The following is a 26711-nucleotide window of genomic DNA, read 5'->3' on the forward strand; positions in this document are numbered from 1 at the left end:
TGCAAGCAAATGTCGAAAAAGCAGAGCGCAAAAACCATACTTAACGCATGGCAACACAGAATGGCGCTCGATTTCGGTCGTCAAAGTGGAAAATTCTTGAACTGTTGTGCGTTGCTTTTGTTCGTTTTTTGCAGAGTTGCCTTTTTTCAACGCAACGCTCCTGTTTTGGCCTTTAGTTTGTTCGAAATTACAGAGAAAACGCAGAAAATTGCAAATATGTAAATGTTGGCTGTTTTCAAGGTGGTTTTTATTACTGTTTATATTCATTACCGTTACTGATACAAACATTTATTTAAGTGTAGTTCATAAGAATAAATAGATGTGTATACATAAATATATTTTGTATGTATGTATATAATGTGGGTACTGCATTTCGCATATGTATATAATTATAGAAATATGTATTTTTTGTTTTGAATACAGTTACAAAAAAGAAACATTAACGTTGATTAACAAAATATAACTATTAACACTTTCATTACTTTTTTTTTGTTTTTCATTTTTTTATTTTGTTGTATGAAATCAAACGGAACAAATGAAAGTTGCAACAATTAATTAACAAAATATAGTATTGGCTTTATAATGTAAAACCAATGTAAACAAAATTATTAAAGAATTCTTTTTTTTTTTTTTTTTGGTTTTGTGTTGTAAAGTTTTGAAAAACATTAAATATTCCATTTCACGTCGAGTTTCAAATAAAAGAGAGTTTGAGAGAGACTTTTGTCATATTTTTTTTTTAATTTTGTGGGAGAGCAGATATTTTGGCTTTTTCTCTTCGTTTTGGTTTTTGTTGTTTTTTTTTGTGTTAATGTTTTCGTTAACAAACTAGGCTTCTTTATGTGTTGTTTTGATTTTATGTTCTTGTTTCAGACGATTCTACAACAGAGATGAAGATGATTGATTTTGTGTTGTTGTTGTTTTAGGTGATTTTACACATTAGATACATTCCGATACCATTTTTTTAGGATTTTTATGTCTTATTAAAAGTAAAAAGTAAAATAAAAATAATTGTGTTGTGTTTTTGTTTTGTAAAAGTAACTCATTAAAAATAGTTGTTTATATCAAATAATTAATAACTTAGTAGGACATTACATAGTGTTGTTGTTGTTGTTGTTGTGGGTCGAACAACAGCGAAGACATTTACATTTATTGGTATTTTTGTTTTGAAAATTAAATTTACATTCACGTTGGTACCCCATCCAAATTCCGGGTCTGTTGATGTTGCTGGGGTGACCATCGTTCGTACACATTGGTAGATAGCGGCGGATACTTTTTATAGGGGGCCAAAGAGATATACGGCTGGATGGTTTTCGGCAGTGTTGCCCAAGAATTCGGCATAGAGCTCCTTGTAACGGTCCAAATTAAGACCACCAACTTTCTTATCGCCGTCCTGCAAAAATGTTGCAAAAGAGAATAGAGATTGCAATACTGAGTGAACAGAATCGTTAACTTCAATTTTAATTTTCAAACCCAAACCAAACGATTAGTTGTTACTTCACATTGAGACGTTTGTTAGTTACGATGTTTTAGTTCTTGTCCTTCAAGAGGGACAGATCGCAGCATGAAGAGATCAATTACAATGTGTGTCAGTGATCCATGTACCGTATGATCAAACAAAATTTGCCAGAATTTATAATCCGAGCTTGGCCTCGCCTACCCAACTAACCTAAATGGAGGAAATGGACAGTGTAATGACTATGTCGACCTAAAAAAATGAGGAATTCTGTATGTAAAATTTTGTGCAAGCAAGCGCTGGCACTGCCGTAATCTTTAAAATAGGCTTGGTTAGGCTTTCGTTAACGTAAAGATTATGTTAGAAGGCAATGCTTTTTAGAAAACGAATGCATACACAACATATGTGCATACATATGTTATGTATGCATTAGATATCTGTAGTTTACACAAATGGGTGAGCAAAAGCACGCCTCATGGCGATGCACTGTCTCCATATCCTTTGAATATAATATTGAATAATCTCGAGGAAAGACATATGTACTTCAGTAAGCTCACGTACGACGGTGAAGTGGGCGGCTTAGACGTCAATTAGTCCAAGAGGGAAGTTGTTATTCTAAGCAGAAGATACAATATACTCACGGTGGAGGAGAGAATGTTCCATTTACTGGATGTTTGCTGCACACATTATTGAGCTTGAAATCATACAGTTTAGAAAGGGCGAAATTGGCAACTCCTGCCTAATACACCTGCTAGAGTGTCATTCTCAAAAGTTGGGAGATTTAAGCGCGTGTCATGCATTGGCTATATACAGCAGTATTTAGATCTATGATGTTATGATCTGGTGGGCCACATCGGTTCAGATTTGCATGTAGCTTCCCTATAAAGTGGTACTTCGACTTGACTTGTTGAGCTCCAACAAGCGGCAGTTGTTATCCGATTGCACTTCAATTTTGCACGTAGCATTTTATTATGACTTAGAACACCCATGTCAAGTATGGTCCAAATCGGTCTATAACCTGATATAGCTACCATATAAAGTGGTGCTTTGACTTAACCCATTAGTGCATAGTGTTCGTTTAACGGACGTTTCTTACGATGGAGACCTGTGTAAAATTTCCGCCAATTCGTATAAGAATTGCGCCCATTGGGGCTCACGAAGTAAAATAGAGAGAACGATTTATATGGGATCTGTATCGGGCTATAGACCGATTCAGACCATAATAAACACGTTTGTTGATGGTCATGAGAGGATCCGTCGTACAAAATTTGAGGCATATCGGATAATAATTGCGACCTCTAGGGGTCAAGAAGTCAAGATCCCAGATCGGTTTATATGGCAGCTATATCAGGTTATGAACTGATTTGAACCTTATTTGACACAGTTGTTGAAAGTAAAAATAAAATACGTCATGCAAAATTTCAGTCAAATCGGATAGGAATTGCGCCCTCTAGAAGCTCAAGAAGTCAAATCCTCAGATCTGTTTATATGGCAGCTATATCAGGTTATGGACCGATTTCAACCATACTTGGCACAGTTGTTGGATATCATAACGAAATACTTCGTGCAAAAATTCATTCAAATCGGAAAAGAATTGTGCCCTCTAGAGGCTCAAGAAGTCAAGACCCAAGATCGGTTTATATGGCAGCTATATCAGGTTATGGACCGATTTAAACCATACTTGGCACAGTTGTTGGGTATCATAACAAAACACGTCGTGCGAAATTCCATTCCAATCGGATAAGAATTGCGCCCTCTAGAGGCTCAAGAAGTCAAGACCCAAGATCGGTTTATATGACAGCTATATCAGGTTATGGACCGATTTCAACCATACTTGGCACAGTTGTTGGATATAATAACAAAATACGTCTTGCAAAATTTCATTTCAATCGGATAAGAATTGTGCCCTCTAGAGGCTCAAGAAATCAAGACCCAAAATCGGTTTATATGGCAGCTATATCAGGTTATGGACCTATTTGAACCATACTTGGCAAAGTTGTTGGGTATCATAACAAAACACGTCGTGCGAAATTCCATTCCAATCGGATAAGAATTGCGCCCTCTAGAGGCTCAAGAAGTCAAGACCCAAGATCGGTTTATATGACAGCTATATCAGGTTATGGACCGATTTCAACCATACTTAGAACAGTTGTTGGATTTACAATACCAACCGACCTACACTAATAAGAAGTATTTGTGCAAAATTTCCAGCGGCTAGCTTTACTCCTTCGGAAGTTAGCGTGCTTTCGACAGACAGACGGACGGACATGGCTAGATCGACATAAAATGTCGCGACGATCAAGAATATATATACTTTATGGGGTCTCAGACGAATATTTCGAATAGTTACAAACAGAATGACGAAATTTGTATACCCCACATCTTATGGTGGAGGGTATAAAAATAAAATTTTTGAAGAAACATTGCTAGGGATCTTTGTGCACAAATGAAAATGAAATTTTTTGATTTCCACCACTCCTGCCAAGTATGGCCCAAATCAGTATATAGCCTGACATAGTTGTCACATAAATCGATCTCCCGATTTGACGTCTTGAGTCCCTGGAAACTGCATTTTCTCTTCAATTTGGCTAGTGTTCTGATGCGACTTCCAAAAACCATGTCAAGAAAGGTCGCGATTTTATTTCCTGATACCTTGTAAGAGGCCACCGTAGCGCAGAGGTTAGCATGTCCGCCTATGACGCTGAACGCCTAGGTTCGAATCCTGGCGAGACCAGAAAAAATGTTCAACGATGGTTTTCCCCTGCTAATGCTGGCAGCATTTGTGAGGTACTATGCCATGTAAAACTTCTCTCCAAAGAGGTCTCGCACTGCGCCACGCCGTTCGGACTCGGCTATAAAAAGGAGGCCCCTTATCATTGAGCTTAAAACTTGAATCGAACTGCACTCATTGATATGTGAGAAGTTTGCCCCTGTTCCTTAGTGGAATGTTCATGGGCAAAATTTGCATTTGCAATTTAATACCTTGTAAGACGCAATTGTCATCTGATTTGACTGAAATTTTGCCCTTCATCTATTTATGTTGTGTTGTGTACATTTTTAGCGAAACCCATGGTGTAGTGTTCCCAAGATTCAGCCCGGCCAAATTCAGCATGTTTTGCTACTTCAATCAAAAGTGTCACATACGTGGACGTGCAGCCAGTACCGTAATTTTTAAATTGTACGTAAATTTTAAAACATCCTAATTGGTTCACCCTAATTATTTTCCAATGTTCTTCAGTAATCTCTACTGAATTAAAAAAAAAACTGTAAATTTCAGCTGCTTGTACCTGTTCCATTTATATATTTTGAATAAGCGGTTCGTATTTTTGTGGACATTAAATATTGTAATATATAATTGTTACGTTATCGATATGCATTCGCAAAGAAAATATTGTGTGCGTCATCCAAATAGTTTTTGCCATAATTGTCCCGAATCTTCTTCTATATGGATGTTCTATATGTATAAAATTCAAAGTACTGCGATTGATCTATTGAGTCAAAATCGAAGGAACCTATTTTCATGAAATTGCTATAAAAAATAGGTTATTAATAACTTAATAAAATAAGTATTACGACAAGCTTGAGATCTGTAGATCTATAGAGATGGGTCAGTAGAGGTATACATGAAGGAGGTATACTGTAATCACTTATTCGGAAATTATGAGCCGAAACCATTGAGTGCTAGCCTATACTGATGGCTTGGCCATTGGAGTTCTCTGAGATCTTCTTCAGAATTCTCTATGTCGAGAGAATCAAGGAATCAGTGGGCCGTCCCCTGTGCGAGCTTCTTGGTATGGTGGACGCTTTCTACGAAGATCGAGCGAATGAGGCGTTGGGTGATGCGGTGGGTTGTTGAGTGACAAAATCCCTGTGGTCGAACATTTCGCGGAACAGCTCGTCGCTTACACTGAGACTAAGGAAGCATGACTTTGGACTACTGATAGAAGGTTGCTAAGCGCGTGCCCTCCAACCTAATCTATCCTTCAAAGGATGACTTGTTCGAGCATCACACTGTCTGTGGGACGAAATTTATGCTGCACTATCTGTAGACATTGTGACTACTGCCGTGGTCTACCAGCAACTCGCGCATTGTATTATCCTTGACACAAAAGCCGATATTCCACACATTGTGAATTGCACATCGCCTGTGCCGCTAAAGGTAGTGTACCACAATTTCTGATGGAAACGATTGGAACTACTATATCACTTGTAATAAAAGGTACATAAACTTCAATACGAATCGCTCCAAACTAGACGATCAGGTGAGTTCTGGTGTGTAACCTAAAGCGCTAGTACTGGATGTATAGTACATCAATGTATTGTATGTCTATCGGATTTCCTAGCAAAAAAATAATTGATCGAATGGCTATGATATAATATAATAACGACGATTGGCATAAAGATCATCTCAGAATGCCAAGCCAACATTTGAATCTCTGGAGGACGTATTTTCGAATTTGGAAGCCATCCGTAACTGTCGCAGATCCTTCAACAAGATGACTGTATAGTTTAAAATTCAACTACTCTTAGTGCCAAGCCACAATTAGGAACCATCTTTCACATTCCTGGGGAACTGAAAAGAACTATAGTTCTTATGTGTTAAGCAGTAGCATAATGTATAAAAGTCGCATCGTGCATATGGTTCCTCCACTTTGCCTGTCAAAAAAGTCGGCTAATTTCTAAAAACTGGCTGGGTCTTTGGTAAACGAAGTTTTCTATGCTCCAAGTCAGTTTCAATTGCTCAGTCATTTTTTGTTTTTTTTTTTTTTTAATATCGTGTGAAGAGCAACAAAAGTTTGGCAAAATCCGTTGTCTCTTAAAAAGAGAACTGGGAACTATTTCACACTAACAGCTAACAGACAGCAGTACTTAGGTGGGCACACAATACCAGACGTGAACCAGATTAGGGGCGTCGCATGGAAAACAATTAGGGATTTTGTAAGTAGCATGGAACTCCTGACTTCGATTTTCTTTTTCGAGGTTACATTTTAGTATTTAAAACGCACAATAAGCCTATTACTGGCCTAGGTGTATAAATACCCGCACCATCTTTTCAACCTAAAGCGCAGTATGCACTTCTGGCAAAATTTTTGTTACCATAAGAAATTGACATATTCTAAATGAAATTTTTGCTACCGGTATCGTAACCAAAAATTTCGCTTGCAGGTACGCAGCTCAAATGAAATTTTCTTTGAGCAATAGGGTGACATAATAGGCATTGGTGAATTTTTTCTTGCAACTACGAATGAAAATTTATATTTTAATAGCACCATGCGACATGAAAATAGTTATTTGCAAATAAAACGATTAACGATTAGTACATATGTATTTGATAAAAATTCGGCCAAAATTATAAATCGATGTTTGTCGCCATCTTGTATTCTACACAACTATTTTTCAGTGACGACATAAATGTCTTGGCTGCAACCGCAAATTTCGCTAGAGGTGCCTACTCAGCTTAACCTATTTTTGTCATTAAACAAAAACACTAATGTGTTCGAATAATTCCTTTTTTAAATAACTAATGCTGGTTTTTTAACGCCAGTAAACAACAAATAACAAATTTACCATCACTCTAACATTTTGGGAAAAAGGTTTTTAAAAGGGAAAGTAACTGGATTGGTTTAAATTAGTCCATACTACGAGTGCACTGCATATTATATTTCAGTGCACAGACTTTTGTTCAGATAATTTCGAAATTCTGGCTAAGTTTTGATCACATTGTACATGGTACAGAGCTAAAATTGGTCCAATTCCAACAATTCTGATGAAATTCTCCGTTGATTTAGATGGGAGTTGTTAAGTGTGGCATCGCATTACATTTAGAGGAGTAGTCTTAACGATCGTCCAAATATTAGGAATGTTATTAACATTGAAATATTAACATGAACTGTAGATATTCGTTGTGAAAATGTTTTTTTTTTTCATAAGATTGCATGGGATTTCAAGGAATAAATTAGTCTACTCCAGGTGAATTTAAAGGGAATCCAGAAAAACGTTGGGAATTGACCACAGTCTATGATGGTCGACTTAAAAGGGTCCATAAACAGTGGAATGTATGTAACCTCTCCAATGTAGAAGTCTTTTAGAGTCATCATACTGACTTGACTTCAGTCAAGTTATAGCATTTTAGTATTGGTGCTATTCTGAGTGAAAAGTATTACGAGTAATTAGGTTAGGTTTGGAGTTTTGCTAAGAAGAGTAGTATAGAGGGTACTGTTTTAAAAGTTTATACTGAAAGGAACGCATGGACGTTAGACATTAGCCCCGATGGTCCTTCCCGTTAGTTGCTTACATTCAAGAGGGACTCAAAAGCTTTGTCAATGGGCGCTACATCGTCAACGGCCATTCTTGTAATGCAATTGTAACGGTATTCTTCAATACCAACAATGCCATCACTGTTGATGTCGAGAATTTTGAAATTGGATTCAATAAATGCTTTCATGGCCTGAAAGAAATCAAAAAAAATACAAAGAATTAAAACTATTGTTGTGTTCATAATCACTGCCATAGACATACCTGGGGAAATTCGCTGTACTTCTTTCCAACGCAAGTCTTGCGCACGGCATCTTTGAATTCCTTGTTGGAAATTTTACCATCCTATGTGAGTAAGTGGTGTGGAAGTAGAGAGAAAATATATTATTATTTAGTTTTTTTTAACACGTTGAGTCTAGTACTAAGTTCAATCGCGCCACAGATTCTATTCGATGCCATAACTTCAGCAACAGTAGTTCAACGGTTAACAACAGTAAAGAAAACATTGAAATACGGTTGATCATTGTCCTGACCTTACGAAATGGGTATGCATTCTTCTAAACGGAAGAGTAATTTGCTACATCCATTTTTTGCTGTGAACTCACTACTCACTACTACTTTTGCGGCATGTTTTCGTAGTCATATTATCAAAATGCGTTGTACATGCGTTTTAACAGCTGTTCGTGCGAAATATTGATCTTAGTACTAGGCTCTAGAATGAACGGGGAAATTTCTAAACATCGGATATAGAATGGAGTTATATTTAGATGAGAAGGTTACCTTGTCGTCGTCGGCAATTTCGGAAATTTCAACCCACAAGTTCTGCATGAGTTTCTTGTACTCGGCCAAACGATTGGCACTGCAGTCGCCTTTGCCTTCAACCACACAGGCTCTCACGGCCATGCATTGGAAATCGTTTTCGTCGAGCACGCCATTGTTGTCGATATCTGGGAAAGGTACGGAATTGGGGACATTTTGCTATTAATCATGCATTGCTCAAACCCAAATTAGATCGACTGTCAAATATATCGAAGTATTAAAAAGCCAACATTATGGTGAACATTAACTAAATCCAAAACTTGATATTTGTCATAAGGTTGACCACCAACTTATCGCTTCTGGTTTCATATTGTAATCTATTCGTTCAGATCAGTACCTTTATATCAAGTGTATCTTGAATCAAATACTATTAGGTTGCCCAAAAAGTAATTGCGGATTTTTTAAAAGAAAGTAAATGCATTTTTAATAAAACTTAGAATGAACTTAAATCAAATATACTTTTTTACACTTTTTTTCTAAAGCAAGCTAAAAGTAACAGCTGATAACTGACAGAAGAAAGAATGCAATCACAGAGTAACAAGCTGTGAAAAAAATTTGTCAACGCCGACCATATGAAAAATCCGCAATTACTTTTTGGGCAACCCAATATAATACGGCAAAATTTTTAACTTAACTTTTATTTGCATGCCCCTGATTTCATAAAATGGTTATTAAAAAATAATAAAATTTGAAAAACTTGAAAATGAGATATTTTTTATGTTTAACGTTGATTCATATAAATCTTGTCGGGAACTGCGCCTCATATGGTTTATTCGCTGGGTTCAATTTTGTCAGACTTTCCGGTGCAGTGCACCGAGCATGCATTTTTATAATAACACTCCACAAACCGCTAGCCTTCTTCGTTTATAATTCGATACATGGTTAAATTATTGCCCAAACTGAACATGTTCGAGAGAAACACAATACGCAAAAAAGTTGAGCTGACAAAAGCACTGTTGTTAAACAAGTTTGTAAAAACCTATGCACGGCGTATTTAATAAGGTGACCGCATCGGCGAATTGCTACAACAAAGTATCTTTTTTGGGAACTTGTTATGTCAAAATTTGTAAACAGGGTGAAGAAAATTCGATTCGCCCTTATATTTACAATTTTCGGCAAATTTTCTTCGACCAATCAGAGCAATAAGAAAGAAAACACATATTTAAAACTGTTCAAAATTCCAATTAGTTCCAGAGGCTTTACACACAAAACTGGCTGGAACATCGAGGTACAATCTGTGTGGTTTTCATTGCTGTCATTAGAAGCTTAGCTGCGATCTACCGTCCACAGGTTGCGGATAGTGGTATGCTCCTTACGGAGTAGCTACAACGGCAGTCGCGGTCAATCAGCGGTATCGAGCGGAGAGTCTCAGTGAGAAGCCGAGCGGCACCGACTCTTGCACAAATATTGAGTGCCTATGATGTTCGATATAACAAGGCAGGTTAATGGCGCCTATAATGCTGAAAGCCAGTGTTCGAATCCTGGCGATAATATCAGAAAAAAAATTTCAGCGGTGGTTATCCACTCCTATTGCTGGCGACATTTGTGAAGTAGTAAGTCATGCTTAGAAGCCATGTTAAACTTCTCCCCAAAAAGGTGTCGCAATGCGGCATGCCGTTCGGATTCGGCCGTAAGGAGGAGTTCCCTATTATTGAGCATAAACTTGAATCGGACAGCAGCCATTATTATGTGAAAGTTTGCCCCTATTCCTTAATGGAATGGAATTCATGGGCAAATTTGCAATTTATTGGTGTAAACTTATCATGTTACTCCTCGAAATATAGATACAAAGCCCTATTAAGTTTACAAAGACAGTCTTAAATACGCCTATCTAAGTTCCAATTCATTTATTAGTTTAAATCTAATTATAAACGCTGTAGTAAAAACCCGCTTAAGTGCAACTGTATGGACCATTCATTTGCATTTGTTATTCAATGCAATTAAATACGCTTTAGTAAAATATCGTCAAACTGAAAATGCCAATTCGGACCATACAAATCATGGATGCTGGAAGTCATAGCTGAACACTAAGTACAAACTTCCAGCCAAATTGGATAACAATTGTGGCTTTCAGGTGCTGAAGATGTCAAATCGAGAGAGCTATATCAGATTATTATACCGATTTGAACCGAACCTGACATCATTGTTGGAAGTCGTAACAGAATAGGGATAATAAGTGCGGCTTCTAGAGAGACAAGTCAGTCAAGTCGATGGAACACTTTATATGCTATATGCATGTGACCCGATATCCCCAACGACCTACAACAATAAGAAGTATCTATGCAAAACTTCAAGCGGCTAGCTTTACGTGTTCGACCGCTATCATGATTTCGACAGCCGGACGGATAGACGAACATGACTTGATTTACTTAGCATGTCCAGACGATGAAGAATACGTATTGGGTCACAGATCAATATTTTGAGGTGTTAAAAATGGAATGCTTGAACTAGTATACCCCCATCCTATGGCATTGGGTATAAAAATGTCAGTGTCAAGCGTGATATAAAGGGTGATTTTTTTGAGGTTAGGATTTTCATGCATTAGTATTTGACAGATCACGTGGGATTTCAGACATGGTGTCAAAGAGAAAGATGCTCAGTATGCTTTGACATTTCATCATGAATAGACTTACTAACGAGCAACGCTTGCAAATCATTGAATTTTATTACCAAAATCAGTGTTCGGTTCGAAATGTGTTCATTCACCGTAACGTTGCGTCCAACAGCATCTTTGAAAAAATACGGTCCAATGATTCCACCAGCGTACAAACCACACCAAACAGTGCATTTTTCGGGATGCATGGGCAGTTCTTGAACGGCTTCTGGTTGCTCTTCACTCCAAATGCGGCAATTTTGCTTATTTACGTAGCCATTCAACCAGAAATGAGCCTCATCGCTGAACAAAATTTGTCAAAATTTGAACACATTTCGAACCGAACACTGATTTTGGTAATAAAATTCAATGATTTGCAAGCGTTGCTCGTTAGTAAGTCTATTCATGATGAAATGTCAAAGCATACTGAGCATCTTTCTCTTTGACACCATGTCTGAAATCCCACGTGATCTGTCAAATACTAATGCATGAAAATCCTAACCTCAAAAAAATCACCCTTTACATATCAAACGACATTTTTGTTCCCATAAGAAATGCATTGCCATATCCTAAGCAAAATTTTCGGTTTGCTTTATGTTACAGAGTGACATTGAAAACATTGAATATTTTTTGCTTTTGGTTTCATTGCAAGAAAAATATTGCTTTGATCATTTTTTGCACTACATAAAGAGGAGTATTCTGTTCATCAGAACAAATCTTTTTTTTTATGCGTTAAAATTGTTAAAGTTGTAAGAAAAGTGGTTCGAATCATAAATTTGTGAAAACAATTTAATTTGGAGTTGCTTTCTCGCGACTGACAATAAAAATAGGCGATATCTTTATGTTTTTGTCAGAAGGAATAGAGCACGTTCTAAATCAGAAAAATACAAGTGCTATTTTGAGAAATGATTTTCATATGTTAGTTTCATTTGTATCACACGACATGTACAACTCAACATGTGCTAAATTTGACACGTCATAAGACACCTACACACCGTGTAATAGATCCTTAAGTGATACAAAAGGCAATGATACGGTGTACCGTTGCAGTTCTCTGATGGCTACTTTACGGTTTTCTATGGGTTTTACTTCATGTTTGCTTCAGAGTATGTTTCGCGCTGAGTTCATTCGTACAAAAGATGCCATTTGTTTTTAAGCGCAATCCAAAGTTCTAACTTAAACAAAGTTCATCACCAGAACACACATCGAAGGCAAAAATAAGCGTGTTGGCTAATGGGGATTTCGACTGTGCAAAAAAGTTTAGCATTTTTTTGACATGTTGCACTGAAATCGATTTGATTTTCCGGCGTCCAAAACAATGTAACCCCACTACCGACTGTAGTGTTCGTTTGTAATGGTGTTGCCTACAGAGAGTGGAAAAATGTTGCACTCCTTACACCGTACCAAGTCTACGGTGGAGAATGTCGCACTTTAAATCAGCTGCTATCATTTCATAAACATCAACACCAAAAAACGGCGTTCACTGATTTCTATAGAAGACAATTAAAATAGAGACAAAATTTGTTGAATGTTTGGAAAAAAAGCGGCACAATATTAAAAACAACGCGTTCTATTTAGCTAAGGGCATATTCGATGCATTGCTAGAAAGTTCTTCATCCGGAGACGAGGATGCGATTTTTACCGTATGTAAATGAAATGACTACATATGGACATGTTGGATTGAAAATACAAAAGGGGTAACACTATGAGAGGGTTGGGCGACATTTGCAAAATGTTGTCCCGCATCAGTGCAACAAGTGCAAGAGTCTTAAAGTTATATGCAAATGAAATCCACTTCTGACACGATATGTTTAACGCAAGTGGTCGGGGCCAACTGACCATGGGTGAATAATAAATGATTGTGAATGGCCGAAAGAAGAGAAGAAATTTGAAAGCAATTTTACTTATCCTTTCAATTGGCTACATATATATGTATAAATTATTTAGAAATCGATTGCAAGCCCATTACATGTTTTGAAACTTCTTTAATCCGATTTCGCAGCATTGACTTAAAGGTTTATTTAAAAAGCACGAGATTTAACCTGTTACGGCAGGCCCAGGTTTTATTCACACGATGATTGTTTTTTGTTGTTGGACTGGTAAGATTGCTTTGGACTGGTAAGTGTCCTTTGCGAATCAAGACCAAATGGAACACAAAATGATTAAATGACTATGAAACAGAGAAACAGGTCGGAAGAAGAGAGTTGGATGGATCGTCGACATTTTTCTGTTCAACATGAAGCAATCACACAAATAGACGAATGCCTGCCAGTGCCAGACAAAAGAACCTCATCTATTTCTGGTGATGGATTTTCCTTGCAGAATTTGTTGTGTGGGTGTGTGTGTTGTTCTTTGCGCGAATGCTATGTCCAATGAGTTATCACTTGTGAATACGCTGCGGCACGGTCGGTAGGCCTTAGAATCTAATGCGTACTAATCTAACGATAATTTAGTCGTTCTAGGGCAGTGGCATATAAAAAGAGAGCCACACATAAGCGAGAGTTTGTTATTTATGCTAAAAGACTGCAAGACTGTATGGTGTTGTTGGTACAATGTTTAAGGGATTTCAAATGATTAGTTTGTATAGTAAACAGTTATTTATTTTTGTTTTATTTCATTCAAGTGAACTAATAGTTCTTTAAGAATTTTAACAAATTTTAGCAAAAAAAAAAAAAAAAACTTGAAAACATCACATACCTAGGTATTTGCTATTGGAAACCTGAGAAGAGCATACAGCATGCAAATTGCTTCCGGCGTACAAAATTTCGCAGTCAGAGCGACGTTAACTTGCCTCGTTGCAATCTGAATGCCTAAGATTTCTGATTCTATCCTCTCTCTGCTGATAAGTGGGTCCAATAGCGTTGGCGTTAAGTGAGTGCGTGACCACACTCTCTCGTTTAGACGAGTGTTTGGCCACAACTATCCTAGGGGCGGACAGTTGAATGCTTGAATGACTGACTACTTTTGTGTCAAACATACTTGTTTTCATTTTGCAACAAATATTAAAAATAGGCCTTGGTAGCACCTTTGTCTGCAATTACTAGGAGGGCCTTGAATTTTGGGAGACCAACCTCGAAATAGCGTATATCGAAAAGAAATAAAAAAAAATAACCACCAGACCGGCTAGCTAGCTAGCTAGCACTGGGGGAAATTTGGCAAGGCACTTGAATTTGATGAGGAATTTTGTAATTTGTCTTCATTCCTCTTTCGAATTGATGTAGGTTGCCTGCCTTTGCTTTCTGCTATGATCTTGCACAAAGAATCTTAAACGGGCATTACATATCACATTTGAAATTATTCGCAATGACCGTGTAAAGATGACACACAACTATAACAATGACGTGATGTTGCTAATAGTCCGACTAGTTTGTTACTCCCCTCCATACGAACCTAGTCAAAGGGGCTCATGTTGTTAACATTTTTTGGGTCTTGGGTTTTGCTGGGTGTTCGTATGCGCCTGCCCATGCATGCAACAATGGATTTTGTATAATGTTGCGTTTCGATGCGATCCGACTGGGTGTATACAACAGAGGCTATCGTTCTTTTGTTATGGCGGACACTGATTTTGAAAGGACAAGAAATAGGCCCCATATATCTTCGCAAAAATCACACACACACACACAAAAACACAATGAACTGTATTGCTGTCTTAATTGAAATACAACAAAAGCATTTATGGGCATCGCCTCAACCACCTCCCAAATGAGTGTTCTATGAAAAGGTCCAATCTGTTGCATAGGCATATGTATTATAAATGTATATCTAAGTGATATCATTAAATGAATTTTGAATAGAATTCACCGCCATTGAAATTAATTGGAAAGTGTTTTTGTCTGTTGTGATCGCAGCGGTTGTTGAATGCGAACAACCTGTGCATTCCGATCAAATGCCTGCTGCCTGGTGGCCGCTGACGGCCATCAGAAGGCTGTCAGTTGTCCACATATCACATGCGCTATTAGTTAATCATATCATCAAGATGATTGCTTCAAATTATTATTCTTATTGTTAGCTGTAAGCGACAAATGTCATCGAAATAAATGTTCAGATTTCATAATTTGGATTTATTTCATTAGTGGAATAACAATAATAATAGCCACTTGTGATACTTTACACAAAAGTTCTTAGATTCGGAATAGTGTGATATAGATGGCGATGGAAACGTACAGTTGCAAATGCAAATTTGCCCATGAACATTCCATTAAGGCACACGGTCAAACTTCTCACATATCAATGGACATCTATTTTATAGTCGATTTCGAACGGCATGCCGCAGTGCAACACCATTTTGAGGAGAAGTTTTTAGTATATAGTACCTCACAAATATCACCAGCATTGGGAGAGGATAACCACCCCTTAAAAATTTGTCTGATGTTCTCGCCAGATTTCGAACCCAGGCGGCAGCCTTAGACAAACTAAACTATTTGTCATTCTCACCTGCAAATGCCTGCTTACACTCTTCTGTTGTATAGTATTTAGACCATCTAGCAGTTTTGACAATCATCAGGATGCTGGTGGAGTAACAATTCAAAAGAAAGTATGCAATATGTTGTCATAAGATCATCATTCTTTCGGACATGGTATCACAATTAAGTCTGCGGTCATTTTTAATACGCTTGCCTACAAACCAATGAACTTTTCCTGAGTTGTGCTGCTTGAAGACAAACAGCTTGTACTATGAACCGAAAGAGGAAATAAAAACATTATAGATAGACTTGACTGAGCTGAGCACGCATTTCGTCCGATATCAAGTACTGAAAAAGGAAAACTCCAAATACTGTCTTAACAATACAAAATGTATATTTGGGAAAATATCTAAATAAGGAATCCGTATCTTATCAAACGAAAATATTTTTTTTAAACATGCTGCATTTTTTGAAAATTAATAAACTTATCGCTCAGCTAAATTAATTGAAAATTGAATCAAAAAGAAAATTCATTATGAATTATCATGTTTTAGTTACAATAATACTACTAAGTACAAATCTATACAGTATATAACGGATATTAGACCATCGTATATAAGACAAGTAAAAGCGTGCTAAGTTCGGCCGGGCCGAATCTTATATACCCTCCGCCATGGATCGCATTTGTCGAGTTCTTTTCCCGGAATCTCTTCTTAGGCAAAAAAGGATATGAGAAAAGAGTCGCACTGCTATTAAAACGATATCAAGATATGGTCCGGTTCGGACCACAATTAAATTATATATTGGAGACCTGTGTAAAATTTCAGCCAATTCGTATAAGAATTGCGCCCATTGGGGCTCACGAAGTAAAATAGAGAGAACGATTTATTTGGGATCAGTATCGGGCTATAGACCGATTCAGACCATAATAAACACGTTTGTTGATGGTCATGAGAGGATCCGTCGTACAAAATTTCAGGCATATCGGATAATAATTGCGACCTCTAGGGGTCAAGAAGTCAAGATCCAAGATCGGTTTATATGGCAGCTATATCAGGTTATGAACCGATTTGAACCTTATTTGACGCAGTTGTTGAAATTAAAAATAAAATACGTCATGCAAAATTTCAGCCAAATCGGATAGAAATTGCGCCCTCTAGAAGCTCAAGAAGTCAAATCCCCAGATCTGTTTATATGACAGCTATATCAGGTTATGGACAGATTTCAACCATACTTGGCACAGTTATTGGATATCAAAACGAAATACTTCGTGCAAAAATTCATTCAAATCGGATAAGAATTGTGCCCTCTAGAGGCTCAAGAAGTCAAGACCCAAGATCGGTTTATATGGCAGCTATATCAGGTTATGGACCGATTTAAACCATACTTGGCACAGTTGTTGGGTATCATAACAAAACACGTCGTGCGAAATTCCATTCCATTCGGATAAGAATTACGCCCTCTAGAGGCTCAAGAAATCAAGACCCAAGATCGGTTTATATGGCAGCTATATCAGGTTATGGACCTATTTGAACCATACTAGGCACAGTTGTTGGATATAATAACAAAACACGTCGTGCAAAATTTCATTTCAATCGGATAAGAATTGTGCACGCTAGAGGCTCAAGAAGTCAAGACCCAAGATCGGTTTATATGGCAGCTATATCAAAACATGGACCGATAAGGCCCATTTACAATACCAACCGACCTACACTAATAAGAAGTATTTGTGCAAAATTTCAAGCGGCTAGCTTTACTCCTTCGGAAGTTAGCGTGCTTTCGACAGACAGACGGACGGACATGGCTAGATCGACATAAAATGTCACGACGATCAAGAATATATATACTTAATGGGGTCTCAGACGAATATTTCGAGTAGTTACAAACAGAATGACGAAATTAGTATACCCCCCATCTTATGGTGGAGGGTATAAAAAAGTTAAAAAAAAAACAAGTAAAAGCGTGCTAAGTTCGGCCGGTCCGAATCTTATATACCCTCCACCATGGATCGCATTTGTCGAGTTCTTTTCTTCTTAGGCAAAAAAAGGATATAAGAAAAGATTTGCTCTGCTGTTAGAGCGATATCAAGATATGGTCCGGTTTGGACCACAATTAAATTATATGTTGGAGACCTGTGTAAAATGTCAGCCAATTCAAATAAGAATTGCGCCCTTTGTGGGCTCAAGAAGTAAAACAGAGAGATCGATTTATATGGGAGCTGTATCGGCCTATAGACCGATTCAGACCATAATAAACACGTATGTTAACGGTCTTGATAGAACCCGTCGTACAAAATTTCAGGCAAATCGGATAATAATTGCGACCTCTAGAGGCTCAAGAAGTCAAGATTCCAGATCGGTTTATATGGCAGCTATATCTGGTTATGAACCGACTTGTACTTTATTTGACATAGATGTTGAAAGTAACAATAAAAAACGTCTTGCGAAATTTCAGCCAAATCGGATAGAAATTGAGCCCTCTAGAAGTTCAAGAAGTCAAGTCCCCAGATCTGTTTATATGACAGCTATATCAGGTTATGAACCGATTTGAGCCATACTTGGCACAGTTGTTGGATATCATAACAAAATACTACGTGCCAAAATTCATTCAAATTGGATAAGAATTGCGCCCTCTAGAGACTCAAGAAGTCAAGACCCAAGATCGGTTTATATGGCAGCTATATCAGGTTATGGACCGATTTAACCTATACTTGGCACAGATGTTGGATATCGTAACAAAACACGTCGTACAAAATTTCATCCCAATCGGATAAGAATTGCGCACTCTAGAGGCTCAAGAAGTCAAGACCCAAGATCGGTTTATATGGCAGCTATATCAAAACATGGACCGATATGGCCCATTTACAATACCAGCTGACCTACGCTAATAAGAAGTATTTGTGCAAAATTTCAAGCGGCTAGCTTTACACCTTCGGAAGTTAGCGTGCTTTCGACAGACAGACGGACGGACGGACAGACGGACGGACATGGCTAGATCGACATAAAATTTCACTACGATCAAGAATATATATACTTTATGGGGTCTCAGACGAATATTTCGAGTAGTTACAAACAGAATGACGAAATTAGTATACCCCCCATCTTATGGTGGAGGGTATAAAAATTCAAAACACCATGGTTTTCTTAGCTCCTTCATTGCAAAATGATTTGATATAAGAAACAATTCTTATAAGAAAAACGCATACAAGAAATATTTTTAAAGCACCCCAGCTAACAACTCCATCTTTTCTATAAATGCAAATGCCCCTGAAAATTCCATTAAGGAACAGGTGCAAACTTCTAACATATCAATGAGTGCTTTCCGATTCAAGTTTAAGCACAATGATAGGGGGCCTCCTTTTTATAGTCAAGTCCGAATGGCGTGTTGCAATGCGACCCCTCTTTGTGGAGAAATTTATACATGCCTGTAATACCGAATGGTACAGTGCCTCACAAATGTCGCCAACATTAGGAGGGGATAATCAGCGCTGAAAAATTTTTCTGACGTTCTCGCCTGGATTCGAACCCAAGCGTTCAGCGTTGTAGGCGGACATGCTAGCCTCTGCGCTACGGACATGCTAACCTCTTTTTCTATAATAACATTTTAATTAAGAGTAATCGGTATGAATGCGCCTGGACAACAACTCCTTAGAAAAACCAAAAACCGCATATGCAGGCCAAAAGTGAGTTGTCATGTATTTATAGAACAGTGATGGAACTTTCCACATTTGGACATTACTTCGAATCCTGCGGGCTTAAGTTGTGGACACTACTCATATAGGAACTAAAAAATTCTTTTTGAATAAGCAATAATCCTGTAAAGAAAAAAAACGCATATAAGTAAAAAGTTGGCATTTTTTGGACGTTCTTATATCCGTTGTCTACTGCATATGGCGACGCTGGATTGCAGTGCGCCCTTGAAAATTTAGTATAATTTAACAAAGTGGATTGATGATTCAAAAAGTAAAATTCATTTTGAATTAAATTTCAATATCAAATGCAAGGTTCTAGATATTCATATAACAAAGTATAGTTCGTGCCATTTAATATATTTATGACTTCAGTTTCGTTTAGTATTGTTTGATTGAAATGTGTTATTCTTAGCTCAAGGTATATTGGACAGATGCCTATAAAATATAGGGTATTTTCGGGCTCATTCAAGTTGCAAATAGTGCGTATTCCATCGGTACTCCTTCTGAAACACAGGGCATCCAATCAAGCAAACCGCTTCCCGCTTTTATAATTAAATTTGAAAAGCGAGATGAACAATTTTCTAATAAAATTGGAGTTAATCTGTGCTATAGACGGAGGTAAAGTTCCTGTAATGCATAGGGGTATCTGAATGTTGGGGGTCGAGAAAATTAAATTAACTAAATCAGAATACCTTTAGTTCGATTACTCTTGTTACGAGTAATCTGTGTGAACTAATCCGTGATATCTTGTTGATATAATTAAAATAAAGAGTTTTATCCAGTCTCGAGGTATAGTTCATAGTTCGGAGTGTTACGCGGTAAATAAACCATTGTCTTTATAAAAAAAATATTTGTTCTTGAACTCGCTTCGAAATTTTAAGTTTATTATTCTTAGACATTTTTGAATTGCTCAAATATTTTGACCATGAAGAATTAATTGCTATATTTGAATCAGTGAGCTTGTTCCTAAGATGATCCAAAGATAGGTTGCCGCATATTTCTTTACCTTCTTATCTCCACTTCAAGTGATTTTGGACTTGGACAAATTAATTGTCAAATTTAATTTTACACAATTGTCCTGTAAGGAATTGACCATTTCCTGTAAACCAGCAGGAGAATCTGACAAAATCGCAATTTCGTCCGCATAAAGCAAAACTTTAATGTTAATATTCGCCACATTAACACCACCGGGTAGTTCATCAGTGAGATCGTTCACAAACAATGAAAACAGTATCAGACTCAAAATACATCCCTGTTAGACACTTCATTCTTCTGAAAAATAGTCCGACAAATCACTTCCACCCCAGATTCTAGTCCTATTGTCCTTGTATAGAAGTTCCAAAATTCGTATGATTTTTATGGAGAGGACAAGACTTGTCCTCTTTGAAAAAAAAAAAACTACTTCGAGGTATGAAATCAAAAGCAGGAGAAACGTCAACGAATGAGGCGTATATAACTTTGATATTGAATTGTTAGTTAGCCTTCGCTAACTTAATCAGCTGATTTTTAATATGACAATAAAAGGCAAAAGTTGCAACCGAATCCTAAAATCTTTGAGTTTTCTGATATTTTTTTAACTTAACGATTGTCCTCAAAATAAATAATAGAGAATATAAACCGATTTGATCCAGCTACAGAAATAAAAAACATTGGTATATTATTTCAAGCGTTTAACATTGTTCGTTTGGAAGCTATTGAGATTTTTGAGCTTTCAAATAAATGTAATAGGCAGTTTATCGTACTCATCGTGTGTACGTTTTGATTAAAGCTATTCCCAAAAACGGTACTTTCACACCTTCCTTCTCTTTTTACAACCTTATATTGGACAGAGGAGACCACCGTTGCGCATTGGTTCGAATCCTGGCAAGAACATTGGAAAAAATGCTGGCGACATTTGTGGGGTACTATGCTATCTTCTCCTCAAGGAAGTGCGCCACTGCGGCACGCCGTTCGGACTCGGCTATAAAAAGAGGTCCATTATCATTGAGCTTAAACTTGAATCATTAATATTTGAGAAGTTTGCACCCGTTCTTTAATGGAATATTCATGGGTAAATTTGCATTGCGTTTTGGGCAGAATGTTTCAAATAATGATTACACATTTCTGTGTAAACGGTTATCGATAGACATCAATCATCGCAAAAAATCAAATGATTTTGATTTTATAGCCATGACATGTGACGCATACCCCTTATTTTCATCAATGCGATTACAATAACTGCGCATCATCATGTGCCATGTCAACTGAGCATAAGACCCAGTATACGTCTCAAGCGAAATTTTCGGTAGCAAACACATGGTGGCAAAAAACTATGCATTGGTTTTGATGATCTGTCACACTTTTTTACTGTTAAAGTTCGCGTTTATCAAAATTAAGCATTATTTTGTATAAAGAAGCCCATTAGATGGCGCAAAAAAAGTTTTCTTGAAATGAAACAAAAAAAAAATTCAATATTTTCAATGCCACCTTGTAACACAAAGCAAATCAAAAATTTCCCTTAGGATATGTCAGTGCATTTCTTATGCCAACGAAAATTTTGTTGGAGGTGCATACCGCCCTTAAAAGCGGAGTAACATACCGGGCGCACATGCTTGCACGCTTGCGAAAAAAAGTTAAGATTGTTGGAACAGTGTAGTACGCTGAGGCGGCATCCTCTGAGAGACTCCATCGCGTCAATCCGGTACGTACAACTGGCTGCCATGGCTGTATTGTATGGGTTACACAACAAACGTAAGCGTCTAACGGACAAAGTTTTAAACTTTTACGCCCCGGAACCTCTGATTAGGATTTGTTTACTGTTGAAAAAGCAAAAGCCGTATGGTATGTAACTCATTCCAAAGAATGCATTTGAGAGCATACGTTCTGAGCGTGATATGCTGCACCACCATAAATGTTATTATGGAGCCGCAGATCAATATATCTATCTGTTACAACTGGTTGTAGGTGAAATAATCGATTAATATTTTAGAGATATAATGGATTTTCAAAAATTTTTTTTTTCGAAAAATCCAATATGAAAGCTGCGCGCTTTCATGGTTGTAGAAAAGTTAAATTTTTTGGGTTTGTATTCTGTGAGTTACAATAAAAACGCATGCACACATTTGACGGAATGCGCGCGCATTAAAAACGCAAATTAACAAAATGTTTCATTATTTCGCGTTTTTAATGCGCGCGCATAATATGTAGCTCCACCTTTAACTTTGAACGCGTTTCAGGGCGCAAAACATATAATTTTTGAACAGTAAAGTTCAAAAATTATTTTGCAGTCTGTAAGATAAATTCTTTTAATAGAATCTTATTAAACTACATTATTGACAATTTTCATTGAAATTAACGTTGAAAATGACATAAATAAGCAGTTTTTTTTAATTCGTGTGCAGCAAAAGACGCATGGTATGTAATTCAACCCAAAAAACGCATGCAGGCACATTTGTTGCTTAAATACGCTAAGTGCTTCGCGTGGTATATTACTCCAGCTAAAGTGTGTGTTTGTAATGCGTGGGATTTGCAGCGGTGGTTATCTCTTCACCAATGGCGGCTACGGCTTTGTAAGGCCTCCAGCCATGTAAAACTTTTCTACGAAAAGGTGCTACTCGGACTCGCCTATCAATGGGAAGCCGCTTGATCGTACAACCCACCTCGGTCTCTTATGGATGTTCATGGGAAATTTTGCAATAGTGCATTATGTACAGAATAATAGTACATGTACTAAGTTGAATGAAGCAATTGATTCGATTTAATAATGTACCTAGAAAGTCGAAAAAAATAAAAAAAAGTCTGACAATGCATAGTTTTTATGATTGAATATCCAAACCTAAAGCATCGAAAAATGTCATGAACCTCATTTCTATCTTATAGCAATATTTTAATATTGACTCATAATGAATGGAAGTGCAAACGGACATCGAATACCGGACCAATATGGTTAATTGTTGCTTGCTGGTCCTACTATCAGTAGCTTACTCCTCTTGCAAAATTGTGCCAGCAAAGTGAAAATTTTAAGTAAATGTGAAAACACATTTATCTGTATCTATTTCTTGTCTAAAGGATACTACAACTTTCAGTTCATGTTGCTCCATGTGAGGCACAATGATGCATTTGTTGCGGAAATAGCACTACATATTATGGTGTGTTTAGAATCTAGACAAACCAGTATGTACATTCCTGAAAAATTGGTTTAATAAAAATATCACTCAATACCGGCATTAAGTTTTAATGTCAAATATTTAAAGCTCCCTAACAACAATGCCGCTACCAAATTCATATACGAACAATAGTTAAAAATCTTAAAAATAATGTAACTGACATTTGGTTAGTAAAACTTTCCATAGAATCCCAAATAAATGCTTGGAACAGGGATGGACAAGTTAGTATTTTACTACTTTTTTCAATACTTTTCTACTCGAGGAGTACCGTAGTATCTCCGCGACTGATTTAGTACCTTTTCAAGCAATTCGAATTTTCCAAACAATTCGGATGTTTTCGAGCCTTGTTTATCATTTTATGCAACAAGCGACGATAAAATAGGGATATCCACTTGTTAGTCGCTCGAATCATATCTGTCCGACTGTCAAATTTGCCTTATGCGGATCATTTGGGGACTGCAAGGGGCAGTATCAGTTTATATTTAGTCCCCTTAATTGACTAAATGCGCCTCTAGAAAGCTTTAGAAGCGTAGTGGGGGCCCTGACACTTGTCTCCCAGTTTCTATATGAGATTCGTGATTTCCTTTCAAAATTTAGATATTACATAGTACCGATCGGTCTATATGTTTGTCTGGAGGTTTTGGGTTAAGGCGTTCGAAATTTGTTTTTTTTTGGACTTCTATCAATGTAAAGCAAATTTGCCAATGTATGTATATTCTATTAAGGAACGAGGGGAAACTTCTGACATATCAATAAGTGCTGTTCGATTCAAGTTTAAGCTCAATGGTAAGGAATATTCTTAATATATCCGAATGGCTTGCCGCACTTTGATATCTCTTTGGGGAGAATTTTTTTTACTGTGAATGTTCAATTAAAAATTTCATCGCTGATGTAATCTCGGATATATCGCCCAAAAATGATCACCATTGGCATCACCATAATTTGGAATTGGCTCTTGTACAGAAGTTTTGCTGAGAAATATGATTGATTTCTGTAGTGGCTTTCATTTTCCATTCCGTAGAAAAATCGATCATTAAACTTGTATCGAAAGAGTAATGAACACACCATGAAACAATGATCCTCACTCTAACAGGCAAAAAATTGAGATTTTTGAAATCTTTATACATGAAAAAAAGTACTCTTTCGGTCCAAAATGTACCTATTTAGTACCATTTCAAAATTAATAATTTCCATCCCTGGCTTGGAATAAAAGTACACTTCAGCTCGCTAAGTAATATCTAAAGTAGAAGTAAGCTGTTGGCCTCCCTTTACTTGCAAATGCTTTAGGTTTTGCTATACTGAGCTACAACATTTATTTTATGCTGTACTCACGTGGATGATTTTCAGTTCAAATTAACTCTTACAAACAATATTTGCTACAACAGAATAGCATAGCAACAAGGACCAACGGATAGGACTGAGTTAAAACCGAAAAACGGAACCCAAACGATGTATGAACGTCCTTAAATGTGCGTGTCATTTAAAAAATAATGCAATTAAAACAATATTCGAAAGTAATACTTGAACCCACCTTTTCATCGACTTAAACTAAATATCTTAAAAAAAAAAATTAATATGTGTAGCTGCATGGGCGTTCCGTGTGCACAGGCAAATATCGAAGTTGCGTTTTATCTTTAGCTGCCATTACACGATATGTAATGTCCTATGTATTTTCAACTCTGAAACTCTGGTACACATTGTGTGATAGGTACTAAAAATGTATTATGAAAAATTGATTTAAAAAAAAAAATTCAACTCTTTCGATAAAAGCAAGCTCTTATTTCGTCGAACCTATACATAGAGACATAAATGAAAGTACAATACATATGAGAATACATGCTCTATTCTATTTGGAAAGTCTTATGAATAAGGAAAGTCTTATGAATACACAAAGTGACAGCACATACATACATATGTGTGATAGCAGCTTTACCAATTATAAAAATATAAGTTAATTTAAAATATACTTTAATATACATGTATAGCAATAAACGAATACCTGCGCAATATGCAGGTGGGCCTTAATCCATACTTGCAATATCACAATTCAAAAGTCACATTCCATGTTTTCATGCAATAAAATAGTAATAATAACTCAATTTCAATTCGAATTTTCGGATAGCCAAGGCAAGGAATTCACAAGGCCTTAAAGTCTGAAGCTGGTATATGAAATTCTATTCTTGGTCATAGTTGAATTGAAACGCATGCAAAAAAAACCCATTTATTTCCGACATATTCTTGTGGATATTGAAATTTTCGAAAGAGTTTAAAAGTTGAAGATGTGTTTGGCTTTAGCACCTCCCTCCATTGGGATGAGAACCATTTAACGAATTACTTTGCGAAACAGCTGCAAATGCTGACTATTGGGGAGAAACTATGACTATTGTCACATATACACTCACACACACACATAGTGTCTCACCAACGACAGCCCAAATAATACAGACAGAGTACAAGATCGGTAGGAGTGGAACTGCATTTAAATTTCAACTTACCATACATATACCGAACAACAAAATCGACGCGGTTATCCCAAGAATAAGCCATTGTGAGAATTTATTGGAATTCTTTTTAACACAATTTATCTAAAATGAATAGAAAATTATTGATTTGGTACTTTTGCGTAAAGGTTCTGGTGTTGTTTTGCTACAATAAGTGGAAGTGGTGTTGTTTGTTTTTTTTTTGTAATCGTGTGTTTTTCTGTTGTTGTAGTATTTAAATATTGCACTTTATTGTTTTTCGGATTTGTTTTAATACATTTTTTCTGTTACTTTTCTGTTCACTTTAGTTTTTACGAAAGGTTTTTTTATATCACTATCTCAAGTCCGGCAGGATTCAAGTTTACTCTCAAGTTTTGTGTAGAAAATTTGGTTCGGTTATTTTATAAGTATTTTTTTTTTATTGATTTTAACAGTAGTTTATAGTTCTTTGCTTATTTCTCTAGTTCCCGCTAACTACCTGAGGACCCGTTCGCTTCTGATTGACAAACGGTATTTTGGTCAACAAGAGAGCTAGAGATGGTTAATTCACCAGCATAAAAAATTGCCAGGCAACAATTCGCCCTTGCACCAGATGCCGCCGAAGTAAATGTATCGCAACAAAGCCGATCGCTCGTCATGTTGAGCAACAAGAGCTGCCAACGGTACCAGACGACGACGAAACGACAACGGAAGGCATCGATTGGCCCAACCAAAACAAGGAAAGACAGCCTCCGATTGAAGTAGACGTGGCCGTTCGTGCCTCGTCAGTAGAACAACCATCGTTTGAACCAAATACTAATTAGAGTAGTACGCGAGGTTCGGACGGGTACCAGACACAAACACCATTCGCGCCATGTGCCCAGACATACCTC

General features: G+C 37.0%; 1 protein-coding gene across 2 annotated transcripts; it reads right to left on the reverse strand.

Annotated features, from left to right (window-relative positions):
- Positions 1-219: 219 nt before the first annotated feature.
- Positions 220-26343, reverse strand: LOC106083291 (sarcoplasmic calcium-binding protein, alpha chain). Of its 2 annotated transcripts, none has more exons than XM_059364906.1 (6): positions 26318-26343; positions 25855-25944; positions 8489-8655; positions 7973-8053; positions 7749-7901; positions 220-1390 (listed from the first exon to the last, which is right to left on the reverse strand). In XM_059364906.1, exons 2-6 carry the CDS (start codon positions 25904-25906, stop codon positions 1274-1276), a joined length of 570 nt encoding a protein of 189 aa, XP_059220889.1. In that variant the 5' UTR covers positions 25907-25944; positions 26318-26343; the 3' UTR covers positions 220-1273. The 2 variants fall into 2 exon arrangements, with proteins under 2 accessions (XP_059220889.1, XP_059220890.1); XM_059364907.1 differs by lacking the exon at positions 26318-26343 and adding an exon at positions 26117-26220.
- Between the last annotated feature and the right edge of the window lie 368 nt (positions 26344-26711).

This window comes from Stomoxys calcitrans, chromosome 3 (assembly GCF_963082655.1).
Source record: "Stomoxys calcitrans chromosome 3, idStoCalc2.1, whole genome shotgun sequence".
Lineage (NCBI taxonomy): Eukaryota > Metazoa > Arthropoda > Insecta > Diptera > Muscidae > Stomoxys > Stomoxys calcitrans.

Excerpts from the sequence above, each read along its gene's own strand:
- LOC106083291 (XM_059364906.1), bottom strand. The coding sequence starts at position 25,906 with ATGGCTTATTCTTGGGATAACCGCGTCGATTTTGTTGTTCGGTATATG. Across the intron at positions 8,656-25,854 it reads TGTTGTTCGGTATATGTATG|ATATCGACAACAATGGCGTG; the intron begins GTAAGTTGAAAT and ends TACCTTTCCCAG. Across the intron at positions 1,391-7,748 it reads CTTTTGAGTCCCTCTTGAAT|GACGGCGATAAGAAAGTTGG; the intron begins GTAAGCAACTAA and ends ACATTTTTGCAG.